This window comes from Parasteatoda tepidariorum, chromosome 8 (assembly GCF_043381705.1).
Source record: "Parasteatoda tepidariorum isolate YZ-2023 chromosome 8, CAS_Ptep_4.0, whole genome shotgun sequence".
In the NCBI taxonomy this organism is placed as follows: Eukaryota; Metazoa; Arthropoda; class Arachnida; order Araneae; family Theridiidae; genus Parasteatoda; species Parasteatoda tepidariorum.
The window spans coordinates 28,124,597-28,140,433 of NC_092211.1; the positions used below are offsets into that span (position 1 = coordinate 28,124,597).

Sequence of the window (15,837 nt, forward strand, 5' to 3'; positions counted from 1 at the left end):
TTAAATGAAGAATTAATTTATATTTTGAAACACAATATTTTTTTCTTCATTATAGGTGTTATTTTTCCACATTCGTATTTTTAAATTAAGATTTAACACAAATCTTGAAACAAAGTCTGGTTTCTTTTTAATAAGTGTTATTTTCCCTCGTTCATACTTATAAATAAAGATTTAGTTTATATCTCAAAACAATATCTTTTTCTTTGCGATAAATGTTATTTTTCTTCATTCATATTTTTGCATAAAGATTTATCTTATATATATCTTATATATATCTTAATATATATCTTATTACGAAATCTTTTTTTGTTGTTGTTATAAATGTTATTTTTCCATATTCATACATGTAAATAAAGATTTAATTTATATCTTAAAGCGATATCTTTTTCTTCATTACAAATGATTATTTTTCTCATTGATTTGATCAGTTAACATATTTAAAAAAATGCTCAACAGTGTTAGTCAATGACGGATTTAAAGAAATGTTAAGGATGGAGTTTCATAAAATTTATATATATATTTCTCATCTAATATTGCATTTTTTTCTTTTATTTCTTCCCTATTTTTCAAAGTCTTCATTTTATTTATTTATTTCTGAATTCGAGTAGGCAACAAATTATACAGTGTGATTGCAAAATACAGCATGTAACGTATCATAGTAAAACTTGGTATCACGTTTTTGACAATGTTATTGTCAAGAATGTTTTGTCACGTCATTGTCAAACATCATTGTAACAAAAACATCTTTTTCGAAATTGGTTTCATAAAGTTAATGAGTTGCTTTAAATCCAATTTGGTAATTTAAATAATTTAGAAATAGATTTCGGAGTTTGGGACTGTCCACAAATGTTATTTGTCCTGTTTGGAGGGAGGAGAGGAGGCTTAAGCAATTGAGACAGTTTGTGACAAAGAGCAACAAAAAATGCATCGCACATTTTGGTTACAATTAAAATATTTAAAATCAGCAGATTGAATATTTTTTATATACATTCAGGTAATATAAAGGGACATGTGACTAGGTGGTAGAGGTTTTGGTGAAGTATGATACTGTGTGACAAATGAAGGGAAAAGGTTAAAAAATACTGAAAAGAAAAAGCGCGTCATTTATGGACTGCTCCTAAAAATATTTTCCAAACAGTTATCGCAAGATATTCTAAGATATTTTATTAAATAGGAGCTATACAATATTTGTAAAATTGGTTCAACATTGATCCCCATTATAAGCTCCTTGAACATATAATACAATGCAATTTTACTGCTTTTGCTTAAAACTGAACATTCACTTAAAACCATAGTATTTTTTAGTCAAATCGAAGAAGAAGTACGATAACATGGTTCAAACTTTACATTACAGTAAGGATAGAGTTATTTTGAACCAGACTGAGGTTCAGCGCGTTCGAAAAAGCTTCTGACAGTGAGTACATTTTTAATGTAGTATCTTCTTCCATTTACAATATTCAAAAAGTGGCTAGCTTTTTTTTCTATTTCATTCTACAATGAAAGAAAGTCATCAAATTTAATGTAACGTAAGTATGTATTGACCAAGTATTCACACTTAACATACATAAATTAATTTTGCATAGTGCTTTTCATGAAGTTTGTCATTCACGCTACAACCCATTGTAGGCCAGGGTGGTCATGGTGGTTAAGGCTCCATTTCATGACATACACACTGATCCCCTTTTTCTTACCAGACAAGCTGGTATACATGTATCTTATCCTGCCAATGGGAATCGAATTCCAGCCCTTCACTAGGACTTGTTGACGTCTAAACAACACAGTGGTAGTGATTCTTCTTGTCCTAAAGTACTTGTCATAATAAATACTAAATTATTTTGTTTGATAACGGCTCCATTTCTTAATAATTTTTTTCTGTCGTATGACTGTTTAGGCAGTGGGGGTACGATTGTTCCTGTTTTTCAGTGGCGCCATCTATGGCCCACGCCATTCACACAACCACAACCCGTTTACAGGGCGGGTCACATTTACACACATCCACACACAAAGGAGAAAGGACATAGAACACACAGAGAGAGAAAGAAGCATCCATGCCTTTCCCGGGATTTGAACCCAGGACCTTTCTGATGCAAGGGAAGTTCCCTGCCCCCTACGCAGACCGGTCGGCATTTCTTAATAATGAAAGTAGGTTTTCAAATTAAGCCCTATATTCATGCATTTTCTGCACTCTTTTGAAGAAAAAGGAAATATCCCACATATAAATTATTGATATGATTTTGATAATGTATAGTTTTAATGTTCAAAAGCAATGATAATGAATATATTCAATTTCAATGTATCTACTATCCCCAAAACCTTCAAAAATTAAAGCTCTAAAATTTAACAGAAAGTTATTTAGGTCTATATATTATTTTAAAATTTTCATATACAGCAACTAGAAAATATGAAAAAAGTTTTTTTTTTGTTCCCTTAAAACAATATTGAGGTAAGGTGAAGTTAATGGTATATTGTAAGTTTACAGAAGTTGCAAGAAAGTGTATGAAAAAATCAATCCTCCGTTTGCTACATAATTTTTCCGTTTTGTTTTTAGTATCACTTCCAGTCTTGCAATTAAAATTAAATTTAAGTCCCTTGAAAATCCTATCAGCTTTCATAACCACTGAGGCATTTACCTCGCCCCTGGCCAAAAGCAACGTTTTCTACAATGGACAAACTGGACTTGCTAAAAAATTTAGATAAAAGTAAAACGACAGATACGTTCGTCATTAAAAATTTGATAAATCATCTATAGATGCTCATTGTTGGGAACTTGGGTGTAAATTCAAAGTTCTTTTAGCCTTATATGAAAAATTCTTCACAACGAGATCATCTGATCAATCTTGTTTCACTAATGAGGATGTTGATTTGGTAGTTATCGATATTAGGCTGTATTTTTTCTCCTTTTTCTCTTGTTGAAAACTTTTTTTTTCTTTTTATAATTTATACTGTTTGCCTCACTCACGTTAGAATGAACACCTTGATTTGAGGTCTCATAGCTTGTCTTCAATTAGTGAAGTTTTTTCATTGACAAGGAAATCTTACCATTTTGATTCTTTTGATTGTTCATTTTATTTAAACAGTGTTTGATAAATATTTTTAAATTTACAATCACTTGTCGCATTTTTTCTAACCTTGTCTTACACCGATGCGGATGACGCTTGAATTTGAAACTTACGGTAATTTTTTTCTTTATGTAAATATGAGAGCTTCAGATGAAAAACTATACCAAATTCAATTTTTCCTCTGAAACTCTATTTTCGTTAATAACTGCTTTTATTAGTTAGTTTGGTTGTTTACTATTTGGTTTGATTTAATTATTGGAATTTTCGGCACCAGATCCGGGTTAGCAAATCTAATATGTGACGAAGCCTAGCAACTGTGCTTGATTTTTAATTCAGTTATTTTCAAATAGTAAACATTTTCTTGAACTGAATGATTCAAATTTAATAAAATAAAGAAGCTGATTAATGAATGAATATTCAAGTTTCATGAAATAAATAAGAAATGAACAACACTTTTCACTGACTTTAATTCTAAATACTTGCTAAGCAACAACTATATTTTTCAGAATAATTAATAATAGACATTAATAGAAGAAATGAAACAAAGTATATATTTAGTGGTAGACAATGTGTATTTATTATACTATGTAAAACGTTGTTACATCGAAAATAAATATTGTCGCATCGAAAAATAAGAAACTGAAATATAAAAAAAAATATACTCCTTAGACGAATTTCAAACAGCCACGAAAAATAGCTCTTCTTTTCAGAATGAATCTGGAATGAGTAACTCACTAAGATGTATAATTTCCTAGGACACTTATGAATGTTCTGCATGTTATTTACACTGTCCACTAAACTATCTGGGTGTCTTCGAGGGGATATTGTACCTCTTCTCTGTCAAAGCGATTATCAGCTCTTACGCAGTTTGGAGAGAGCTTGTTCTTTGTGAAATTCGCCTGCCAAGGGTATATCAGACAGTCTTTATAAGATTAAGGTTCGGGGAGTATGCAGGCCGTTTCATGCGTTTGCACCTACCCCACTCCTAAAAATGAACATGATCCAGAATAAACTCTCCGCAATACTACTGGGATGTAGCGCTACCTTGCTCAAAGATGTGAAGCGGTATTCTGTCATCGTGCATGACGTCTGCACACAACAGCACGCCTGTTCCATACCGATTACGCGTTCCCCTCTTTCTCCACACTAACTGGGGTGCAGAATAACTTGTCACAGAGAAGAGGGATTAGTCACAGAACATTAGTCTGGAACACTGTTGATGACCTCAACCAATACGTTCCTTATACAAGCGTAATCTTTCTCGACAATGGCATGGTTGAAGACAGGTGCACCGAGCAGACTTTTGTGCATACAAACCAACTTGAATGAATCGCCGTGAGTTTGTTCTGGCAGAAACCGGTGTATTGGTAGAAGTTGCCATGTCTGCAACTTTCATACAAGGCATTTCATACAAGTGACAATTCTGTTCCTTTTTGACACTAGGGATACATATTGGATCTCTTGAGATATGGTGTTCCTACCACGACCACCGCAGTGCTTTTTCGTATAGTATTTCCAGCTTCAGCGACCTTTTTTAATTACTTTTTTATGATCCTCCCATTACTGTGGCCACAGGGGTGGCACCTTAACCTGCTGCCAATCGTCCAACTGCTCGTCCACGATCGTAAGCACTAACATAATGTCGTGCCTATATTTTGCACTTAATTATTGAAATTCCACCTTGAATTTCGCAGAAATAATTTCAACATAATAAGGTGCTATATTGGTTAAACACCTAACAGCTTGAGTTTTCGAATGAATGAAGATCTTGTATACACTGCCCATCATACAGATAACCGGTCCTGCTTTACCACTCCCTCTGCGCTTGATTTTACGGTAACTAAGGGGCTTAAGGGAACGCTACTTTGAATATGTCAGCTGTTCCTTAGCAATTATCAAGCAGTGTATAGGGTAAATACTTTCCATAACTAAATCCTTATCAAGCAGTGTATAGTGTAAATACTTTTCATAACTAAATCAAGCCAGTAAAAAATTCCTAGCGCAGTTCAATATATAGTTAAAATTTTAATTCAACTGTGCTTGATTTTAGTTAATATAGTGTTTAAATTTTGATTTAAAATTTAGTGAAGTAATTAAAACTAAAGTTTAATAAAATAAACATCTCATTTACAATTTTTATAAATAGAGCAAACTGAGCACCTTTCACGAATTTTTCATTCTAAATATAATGGGAATACTTTTTAAAAACTAGAATGACTCAGCAAGAAAGTCGTAGTCCTGTCTAATGTAGGGAAAAAAGCTGTAAAAGTAAACTCCATAAGCTTGCTAAGTCTCGGTAATACCATAAGTCTTAAAACCCGAGGAACGATCGTTTCATCAAAGGTTGTTCGTGCCAAACCTTTTGGCATTAAATGCAGCCAGAAAAAATCGAAGACAGATTGAGAGAGATGCCATGTCATTCACAAGCTCATGAAAATGTTTTTTAGATAATAAATTTCGTGACTTAATCTACAATGAATTTAACATCACGTGTGGTGAAATAGAGCTTAAGTTAACGAGTCAGGAATAAAAGTCTATAATTTATGAATGATCTCAATATTTTATAGTTTATGATAGTAGCCAAATTATTAAAGCTGCTTTGATTTAATTTAAAAATTTATGTTCAGTATGCATTATTCAAAATTTGACTTTTTAATTTTAAAAAAGATGTTTTAACCCTTCGACGTAGAATTTTTATTAAATTTTTTCCTACTTTTTTCATTAATTTATATTAATTTGGGTCAAAATAAGTTCAAAATATTATATTCAGAGTTTTATTAGTTTATGATCATGAAATGTCACATGAAACACCGGTGTCTTTTTCGTCATGAAAGGTAAACAAAACTCTTCAAAACAATAATTTTTCAAATTTGCATTCAGTTAGAATTAAGAAAAATAGTTATTCATCATTGAAATTTCTTTAATTTTCAAAATGAAATATTGATAAAATTTTGAATATAAATGAAGAAAAAAAAACCAAAACAATTCCAACTTGAATTTTTTGTACAAATGTAATCTAACAAGTAATCATGTAAATGTAATCGTTTATTATATTAAAAAACAAAAAAATGTATTTTTGCTTGTAATTAAAGCTTCAGAAAAAAATATATAAATGGGGCAAAGTTATCTCATCTGTGCAAAAGGGTTAAAACAATGGCTCCCGAAATAGATTTAAACGTTAAGGAAAACATAGTTCTACAAAATTCACGAAATTATTCTAATAAAATCTATACCGAATCTCAGAACCGAACTCCATACCGAAACACAGAATTTGTTTCTGAAATAAAAGATTACTTCTTATTATAGTATATTAAAGTAGCAAACATTAGAACTAAAAGTTATTTTTTAACTCACAAAAATAACCTTTAAGTGTTTATAAAAAACATATTACATTCTTCCCCCAGCTAGGTGCAATTATATTAGTTCAATCAAACAAATTGCAGTCTGTTTTAATTCTGTCAGTAATACGAAGTACAAAACTATTATATTTCACAGCTAAAAGGTTTCATTTGCAAACCTTAAAAATGACAAAAAAAAAAAGAAGAAAAGAAAAAGCGTAATCGAACAATGTATAACTCATTCGAACAAATATTATTTTAAAAATTTTATGCGAAAAAACGAAGTCTTTTTCATTTTTTTTAAATAAAAGTCTCTCTATATAAATGTATGGACTAGAGTTTCGCTACCTTCTCTCATGTATCAGAGAAATCGGCCGTTATGGCCGTTTCAGTTTGATAGCCTGTACCTATAGATATCGGATGTATTCTACCCTTAGAGGCACTGTTCCTGGTGTAAAGTTGAAATATTAAGTCTGGGAAACCTATGTTTGTCTTTCCAGGTGTGCAAATGACAATGATTTCATTTTAGAGTGAAAACGTGTGCCACAGACAGCTAGGTGCAAGGTTCGCAAGTATAATTTTATCACAGTGCAGAAAAGTTTACCATTTATATAAAAAAGTGGCAACAGATTAGATGCAAGAATAGAACGCTTTGCTTTAAAATATTTGTCGCTGTTTATTAAAATGCTTTTTTTAAATATCTTCTCGCTTTTTTTAATCACAATTCATTTAAACTAAATTTCTTGTCTTTCAACCCTACCTTATATAGGTCTCTCAACTTCAATTCTGCAAAGCTCTTTTGAAGAAATTTGCATTAAAAAACTGGAATCTTTGTGAAAATGATGACTGTTTTTAGAATAACTCTCCTTTGTAATGAGTGTTTCTTAATTTTTAATTAAAAGTCATAATTATGTGTTTTACTAAATAAACTAAGAAATTTCAATTTTTTAGAGACTTTCTCCGTATATTTGACTGTTTAAAGATGTTTGGTTAAGAAAAAAACGGTTTCTCTTTGTTTTTTACCTTAATCATGAATGGAATATAACTGTTTAATTATATTCGTGTTTTTGCCATTCAAATTCACTTACCATCCGATAACTATCTTTTTTTTAAAACTCATTTCATGATTATATCACTATCTTTCTTTTATTTTTCAGCAATTATTTTATGATTTTGAATATCTCAAAAGTGAAACTGCTATTTTATTGTCAAATAAATACTCTACCTGATTATTATATTTACTTCGATATAATTGTTTGGTAAGTTAAGTTGCCAAAATATTTTTATTCGGGTGGGCTGCTCTACTTTTAAACGCTTTTGCTCCTAAATATTGTTTTAATAGGTAAGACTTTTAAGATAAAAACAGCTTAAGAATTTTCTAAATAATTGGCATACTGGAGCTGTAGAAGCTTAGAGCACAGGGAGCTCTTCTCCTTCCAATGAGGGAACCCAGATTCAAATCCCAGCTTCGACTGGTCATACGAATGCTTGTTTCGACGCATACCGACCACAACGATATCGTTATGTTATAGAATTTTTTGTTAAAATAACAGAGTTTGTTTGTCAAAATGTTGGTGCGTGTAAAAATAACACTACTGATCTGCTTAAAAAACAGTCATCTGTTTTTAAGTAAAAATATTTTGCTGCCAAATAATCGGTTTCATACCGGCACGCCAGTTGACAATTTTTTTCATAAATGAAAAAAAAAAACTAAATTGAGTTATCTCTCTATAAACGAACTACCCATTTCTTAGTTATTCATTATAAGCGAATAAAATAACATTAGTTAAATAGTAGTTCGGACAGGATCATTTAAAACGCTCACTATAATCCAGTGTTCGTTATTATAAACGGGGTTCATTATAGCAGGGTTAGAGTTATGAGATTTAAAAAATCAGTATAAGGTAATAGAAAATAAAGTATATACTCACCAGTAACAGTCGGGGATGCTTTCAATCTCTCAGCTTCAGAAAAACTTCGTGACGATAATACACTTGAATGAGATTTAGAATTCGTCAATTTATAAGATTTTACACTTTCATTCTCTTTTCTACCAGATTTGCCTTTATCATTCGCATCAACAATTCGATCAGTCGGATCATCCGATGCACTAACTGACATTTCATCAGTTTTTTCTATCCCGAGCACTTCTTTCACTTTTGACCAACGTGAAGGACGTTTTTTGTTCTTCGAATGGCCAGCATGTCCAACTGACTTACTTCTTTCCCGCCTTTCTTTATTTGCTGTCGCACTGCGACTCTTGTGACCTCTTTCGCCTTTATAATCCGCAGTAAGATGATTATCAGTTTTACTCCGGTACAGCTTGTACAATTCCTCCTGAGAGATAGCTGCTAAATGGTTGCTATCTTCAGGACTTTCATCTGAAATTGTCCTTTCTCCAGATTCTTGAAGTTGTTGGACGTCATCCTCACTGAGCCCTGAGCTGTAAACCTTCCTTTCCCCAACCATCTCCTTGTGGATTTCGTGCAAAGTCTTAATATCTTCCAGATACTGTACTCTGCGCTTCAATTTAATGTTTGCTTCTTTTAAATCACTCAACTGTTCCATAAGTTTGCATAAATTGTCCAAATGATCCAATCCAACTTTGGGATTGGGATCATTTTGGTGTTTCTTTGAGTTTGTTGGTTGTTGTTCTGGCAGCAGTTGAGCTGGAACGTTCGACACATTAAGAGGAAAGGACATGACGTATTCCATAAAGTCTTTTTCCACCTGCAAGACATCGCTCATGGACGATAAAGACTGGTCAACGTCATCCGGAATGCTAAAAGGGAATGCTTGTTCAAGATTGTGAATGCTTGGAGATACTCCCTGACTTGAAAGTCCTGTCAGTGGGGATGTTCCAGAACTACTGGCTGGTGTGCTAGCTGGAAAACTTTCGCTATTGGCCATGCTAGCCAATGCTTCTTCCCACTCTGTGGTAGTTACTGACGAGGGCCGAGATTCATTATTTTGAAGTTTAGATGATCTTGAGTGTTTGGAACTTTGTTCGGAAATAAGGTCACCTTCGTCGATGTCCAAATAAACGTCTTCAAGAGAAGAATCGTCATAGACGATGGATGAAGATTTTTTCAGCGTTGAAGGATTCCCTCGGTTCATAGCAGAATTTCTAGAAATTCAAAGAAAATTTATTTTAGTTGAAATTGTAAAATTTTGATGCACTTTTGTCAGAGCTTTAAGTATCCACGTAACTTATGACCCTTACTGAAGAGCCTATTTATATTTATTGAAACGTGAAATAACGACGAATTTTGAGAAATTCGTATAAAAATATAGATTATTATCGTTTAAAAATTAATTACGTTGAAAATTTATATGTTTAATGCTTAAGTATTTGATAGCAACAATTTTAAATATTAAATCTGAGTGATCGTTTATTTGCATGAGATTGATTATTTGAGAAATATTAATTTCACACTTACAGGTCATAAAATATTGAATTTTATATTAATTAAACCGAATTTCGAATAAAACTTTACCAAGAGAAAAATTATGATACATTTGGTTCATAATTCCAGGTTGGATCATTTATAAAATTCTAACTAATAATTTATTATTAATAAGATTTAGTTGATTTAAAGTGGTTCAAAATACATACCTTGTATAGCAACATTTATTAAAATTATTATCAATAGCTTAAAGGTTTTCGTTTCGTTTAAATTTGAAAGTTATAAAGTACATAAAGACTTTCGTATCACAAAACTTATTTTGAAGAACTGATTTTTATATTATAAATTTATTATTTTACAACGATTATTGCTTAGTAAATTTAAATCAATACCTTATACCATTGTAATATAGTTAAATAAAACCATATAAATCATGCAATTTGACAACTTTAAAACAAATTGCAAATACTTACGGTAAAATAATTCACTCTTTCGTTACGTAATTGTTAAGAAAGTTGAATGTACGTTAAAAATTACAAGACCATAATCATATTGAATGAATATGATTATAAATATTCACTATGACATACGTAGGCTATTTACTTGAGAACAATGAATATCAGCGTAAACTTAAACGAATCTAATTTAAGTGATATTTATTCAAGTAAAAAGTTTTAACAGAGTTTTTTTGTTATCTTTTACCATCTTGTGGTAGAGTTTGTTGGCTTTTGGCAGCATTATCCTTAATCCACTAAATACGTCTACCAGACTGTCAAATCCGATTCTCGTCGAGTTCAAAGATCTGAGAAAAAGTTTGGGCGCGTGGCGACAACAGATCTTTAGTCTAGTGTGATGATAGAAGACTTGTCTAGAGAGTTGTTCACAACTAAAGCTCTTATTTTAAACGAATAAAGAATCAAATTGTACTGTTTAGCTATGAGGTGTTTTTAGTTTAAGACGAGAAAAGTGTGAGACGGTAATTTACAAACTTTTGTTTAAAAAAAAACGATGCCCTTTTTAAGCTAAGTTTCTGTTCAATAAAATTTAATACTACTCTTAGAACAAAAGTCTTAAAATATTTGAAATAATTACTTTTTTTTATCGACTTAATTATTTTATCAACTTAATAAATCTTTCATTATATACTGGAAAAGTGATTTGAATTTATGCATGGCTACGCTTTAAGAGCAATTTTATAAGGAGATAATTATTTCAGCCTTTAATTGATTATTTGTACTTCACCTCAAACTGTGCAGACAAAACATGAAAGCAACAATTAAAAACTACTTAATTAAAAAGTAGATCTTAGAATTGCAAGGAACTGAACTCAACTCAGAAAACAAGAATCTGTTTTTAGAGTTTTTTTACATAAATTCACATAAAAACAGTTAGTGGGGACAATGCGTAATCATCTACGAAATCCCATCAATTTAGCAATTTTTCTCAAAACAATTTTGGTAAACATAGCTGAAAAAAAGTCATTTAGCTGAAAAAAAGTTAATTTAGTAACATTCGCAAGGAATAAATTTGGAAAGCGTATTTACATACTACCATTTTAATTAACTTTTGAATTGAATAATTGAAGTAAATGTAATAAGATAATCAAGTATTGTTATTTTTAGAAGTTACTGTTATTTGTGTAGATTACAGTATGCAAAAAACAACATATAAGGAAACAATTAAATAGTTAACTTTTTGATTTGTTTCCAACACGTTTTCAATTGTTATCTATTTCCGGATTACATATACACCGAAGAGCCATTACATTATGACCACCTTCCATTTATAACAATGGGCTCGCCCAGGTTTTCATGGTTTCTCGCCCAGGAACAATGTCTTCATGGGGCACATTAGGACCCATAATCCTCATAGAACAATCCCTGACGTCTGCAAGCTACTTGAACATAGTTGCAGACCAGGTTCACCCATTCATGGCAACAGTTTTTCCTGCGGGGGATGGTGTTTACCAACAGGATAATACACCATGTCATAATGGTGGAACCGTCATGGATTGGTTCGAGGAACATTCCAGTGACTTTCAAGTCATGTCTTAGACCCCAAATTCACCCGACCTTAATCCAATTGAGCATTTGTGATCCAACTTGGGAAACCAAATTCATGCTGCCACGCTAGCCCCTCGCAATGGGAGGGAATCGCAGGACCAGTTGATGAACGCTTGGTACCAGATACCTCAGACTACCTATAAGCACCTTGTGGAATCAGTGCCACGGTGGGTGTTAGCAGTTTTGAGGGCTAAAGGTGGTCCTACATGTTATTAGCAGGATGATGATAATGTAATGGCTCTTCGGTGTATATTTTTAATATATTTCGGACTATGAAATTCCAAACACATGCATCTCATATCTATAATGAACTAAACTAACTCAGGGGCGTGACAGCTCATATAGGGGCAAGGCCGACTGTGCCCATCACAGTTTTCGTGACCATGGGCTCTGGGGTGCAGGAGCAGATGTTCCGGTTAGGTGGTCAACCGAACGCGAAACCCCCAGTGCTTAGTTCTCAAGCATGCTTGGTACTCATTTATCGACCCAATGAAGGGATGAAAGGCTGAGTCTTCCTTGCCCGGCCCGAGGATCGAACCCAGGACCTGTGGCACCAGGAGCGCAAAGCGCTACCACTCAGCCACTGGGCGTCCATATCTATAATGAATTTTTTTAAAAAAAACATGAATATGCACTAGAAAATGAGTACAAAATTCAGTTAAATATCTTTTTAGTAACATTAGATAGAAATCAGATGCTCCTTAAGGGAAAGTGAATTGAAAATAAACTAGAACATTCTTATTTTTAACCATATGTTCGACAACAAAATTTGTTGAGCATGTCTATAGTTTATTAAAATCATTTAAAAGATAACTGTGCTAAAAAAGGATTTTCTTTCAAAGTGAATTGCTTTGACTTATTTTACGCAACAATTTAAATCTTTTTTTTTAAAAAAAATATTCAAGTTTTGAGCGAAATATTTCTGAGAATGCTTCAGGAAAAGAACTCATTTTAAAACATTTTGGCCAAAAACTTGGATAAATTAATAAATTCAGAAAACTTTATAAAGTATTTTGTTTACCTATTTGTTTAAATATATTTCCCAAACTTTGAAGTAAAAATTCAACACAAGTTAGAAAGATTTCTATTTATAAATATAATCCAACCTAATTGTAAATACCTGTTTTAAACTAGGTTTTTGCTTATTTCAGTTTTGTTTTATTGTTAAAATGGATTGTCGTGTCTTTTGGCTTAATTCATTGATGAATGACAAGCAAGTTTTCAGCAAAAGTAAAACTTGATAACCTTATTTTATATTTTCACCACTTTTTTTCCTTCGAACTGCTGCTTAAAACTGAGAGTATCTTTCTGTAATGATGCTAAATTTTATTTTTAACTTCATGCATTTTTTTGCATGGAAAAGCAGTTTGAGCAATTAATTTAAAAATCTTAAAAATTAGTAGATGATTTTAAAAAAACAGACTAAAATCATAATTTTTTTAATATAAATAAGTTTATTACTTTTGTAGGCATTTATTTTTAAATGAGAAATGCTTAATTATTCAAACTTGTTTATGTATTCAAATCTACTCAATTAACTGAATAGAAAATAAATAGTTAATAAAAATAGTATTACACGAAGATACAAATTCTGATAAAGTTATCAGACGGTATACAATAAACTTATTTCTCAAAACAGTTTAACTCTCTTAAAAAAATATTCAAGTTTCGAGTAAAGTATTTTTAAAAATGTTTCAGAAAATAAACTTATTTTGAAGCATTACTTATTTTGTAACAACTTGAGTAAATAGATGAATTCTGAAAACTTTAAAGTATTTTGTTTTCCTATGTTTTTAAATAAAAATTTCACTAAATTTAAAGTAAAAATTTAACTAACGCCAGAAAGATTTCTGTTCATAAATATATTCAACCTATTTGCAAATGCCTGTTTTAAACTAGGTTTTTGTTTGTTTCAGTTTTGTTTTGTGTTTAAAATGGATTTCACGCGTCGTACCTTTTGGCTTAGATTACTGATAAATGACAAACAAGTTTGAAGCGAAAGTAAAACTTGATAACATCCTTATTTTCCATTTTCACCACTTTTTTTTTCGAAGACAGAGTGTCTTTCTGTAATGGAACTAAACTTTATTTTTAACGCCAAGCAAATCTTCTCTTGGAAAACAGTCTGAGCAATTAATTTCAAAACCTTAAAAATATTAGGTGATTCGAAAAACCAGACTGAAATTACGAAAATTTCCTAAAAATAATTTTATTACTTTTCTAAGCCATTATTTTTGAATGAGAAATGCTTGATAATTTGAACTAGTTTATCTATTTAAATCTACTTAACTAATTAAACAGAAAAATAAATAGTTAATAAAAATGGTGTCACATGGAGAAAAAAATTCTGGTGAAATTACCTTACTAGTACGGTAATGACAATAGTATTAGTAAAAAATAACATAACTCTATCAATAAAACCGAAAATTTATATTAAATCAAGAAATTGGGTAATTTTTCTGTTTCTATGGTAATGGTTTACCGAAAATTCTGGTTTTCTAAATTATAGTCCTTATTACCAGACACTTAGTAAAGTCTTAGTAAAGACATTTCTCATTCAGTACAAAGTTTTAAAAACAAATTTGACTGAATAAATGGCTTTTAAGCTGTTATCTATGATATCGTGATAAAATTACTGAATTTTATTATATTTACCAAATTTCATCCATATTATACTTTATTGTTTATTTAGCCAAAATTATTACCAAAGCGCTTAGGTAAAAATTTCCGAGCTTTTGATGTTCCCTAAGAGCTAGAAACACTGTCAACTTAACCATATTCTAGAAGTTTCGACCACACTTTTTTTCTTAGTGCAAAGTATTAAATACAATGAAAGAGTGAAATTACAATGAGTTATTGTTCTTTATACATTTTATTGATAGTTCTTTCCACTAATTTATATTGGTTATTAAATAGAGATAGAGTATACACGTAGGTGTCAGAAAATAATTAAAAAATTGCTCTGTCATTCAGCTCACAGATCGGTTTGAAATTTGAACAATTTAGTAGCGAACTGGTCAAAACTTTTATTGCAATATTTGCCCTGTATAAATATGCAGAAAAGCTAGTTAGGTACTTTAAAATATGATTATTTAATGATAGGTATAAAGATTTACTTTACAAGATTAGTTGATTTTCAGTTAAAGCTTTGAAATGTAAAATATTTCCCGTGAATTATCTCACAAACTAAACTGAATTTTTAGTGAAGTGTTCGTAATGAAGGCTATAATTACAACGAATAAAGAACGAGTACGTTTCGTAAAGTAAACATGGCCGGACCACCGATCTCGTGGATGGTTTCGACTCACGAAAGCTGTCACAAACTTTGTTTATCGTGAGATGGGAACGACAAACGTTCAGCCAAAATATTGTTTCAGCAATAGAGTTGACATTTCATAAATCTCTGCCTCTAAATTAAGTAAGAGAGAATTGAAATTTCGGTCAAGAGTTTATATAAAGTGCAATTCTAAAGTTTATATAAAATACAACTTTCGGAATTCTTCAATTCTAGATATTTGTGAGATGCTAATAAATATTTTCTAATATTTTTATATTTATGGTTAAATTTAAAGCTTCAATGATCGATTTTTGATGGGTAATTTTCGTTCAATGTTAGATTTAAAACGTGTTTTGATAGCTTGTAGTGATTTCCAATATACTTTTTAAATATAAAAATGATTCATTTCTACTTTTGTTTACTTTTAATTATAGGTTGATTTGCGTTGATACGAAAGGTTATTTTTATTCTAAGGTAATAATTTCTTTTAATGTTAGATTTAAAGCATGTTTTGATCTGGTGTGATTTCCGATACATTTTTATTTACTTTTATTTGTAGGTTTTTTTTTTGCGTTGATATTAAAGGTTATTTTTAATCATAGGTCTAAATTTAAAGCTTCAATGATTTATTTTTGACGAGTAATAATTTCTTTTAATGTTGGATTTAAAATATGTTTTGATCTGTAGTGATTT

At 31.0% G+C, this 15,837-nt stretch overlaps 1 protein-coding gene across 2 annotated transcripts in view; it reads right to left on the bottom strand.

Annotated features, from left to right (window-relative positions):
• The window catches only part of LOC107449059 (uro-adherence factor A), a 67,756-nt gene that overhangs the window by 39,440 nt on the left and 12,479 nt on the right, over nt 1–15,837 (bottom strand). For both annotated transcript variants that reach the window (XM_016064472.4, XM_016064473.4), the window contains exon 2: nt 8,329–9,524. In XM_016064472.4, coding sequence (XP_015919958.2) covers nt 8,329–9,514 — 1,186 coding nt within the window. In that variant the 5' untranslated portion in view covers nt 9,515–9,524. The remainder of the gene's footprint in view (nt 1–8,328; nt 9,525–15,837) is intronic.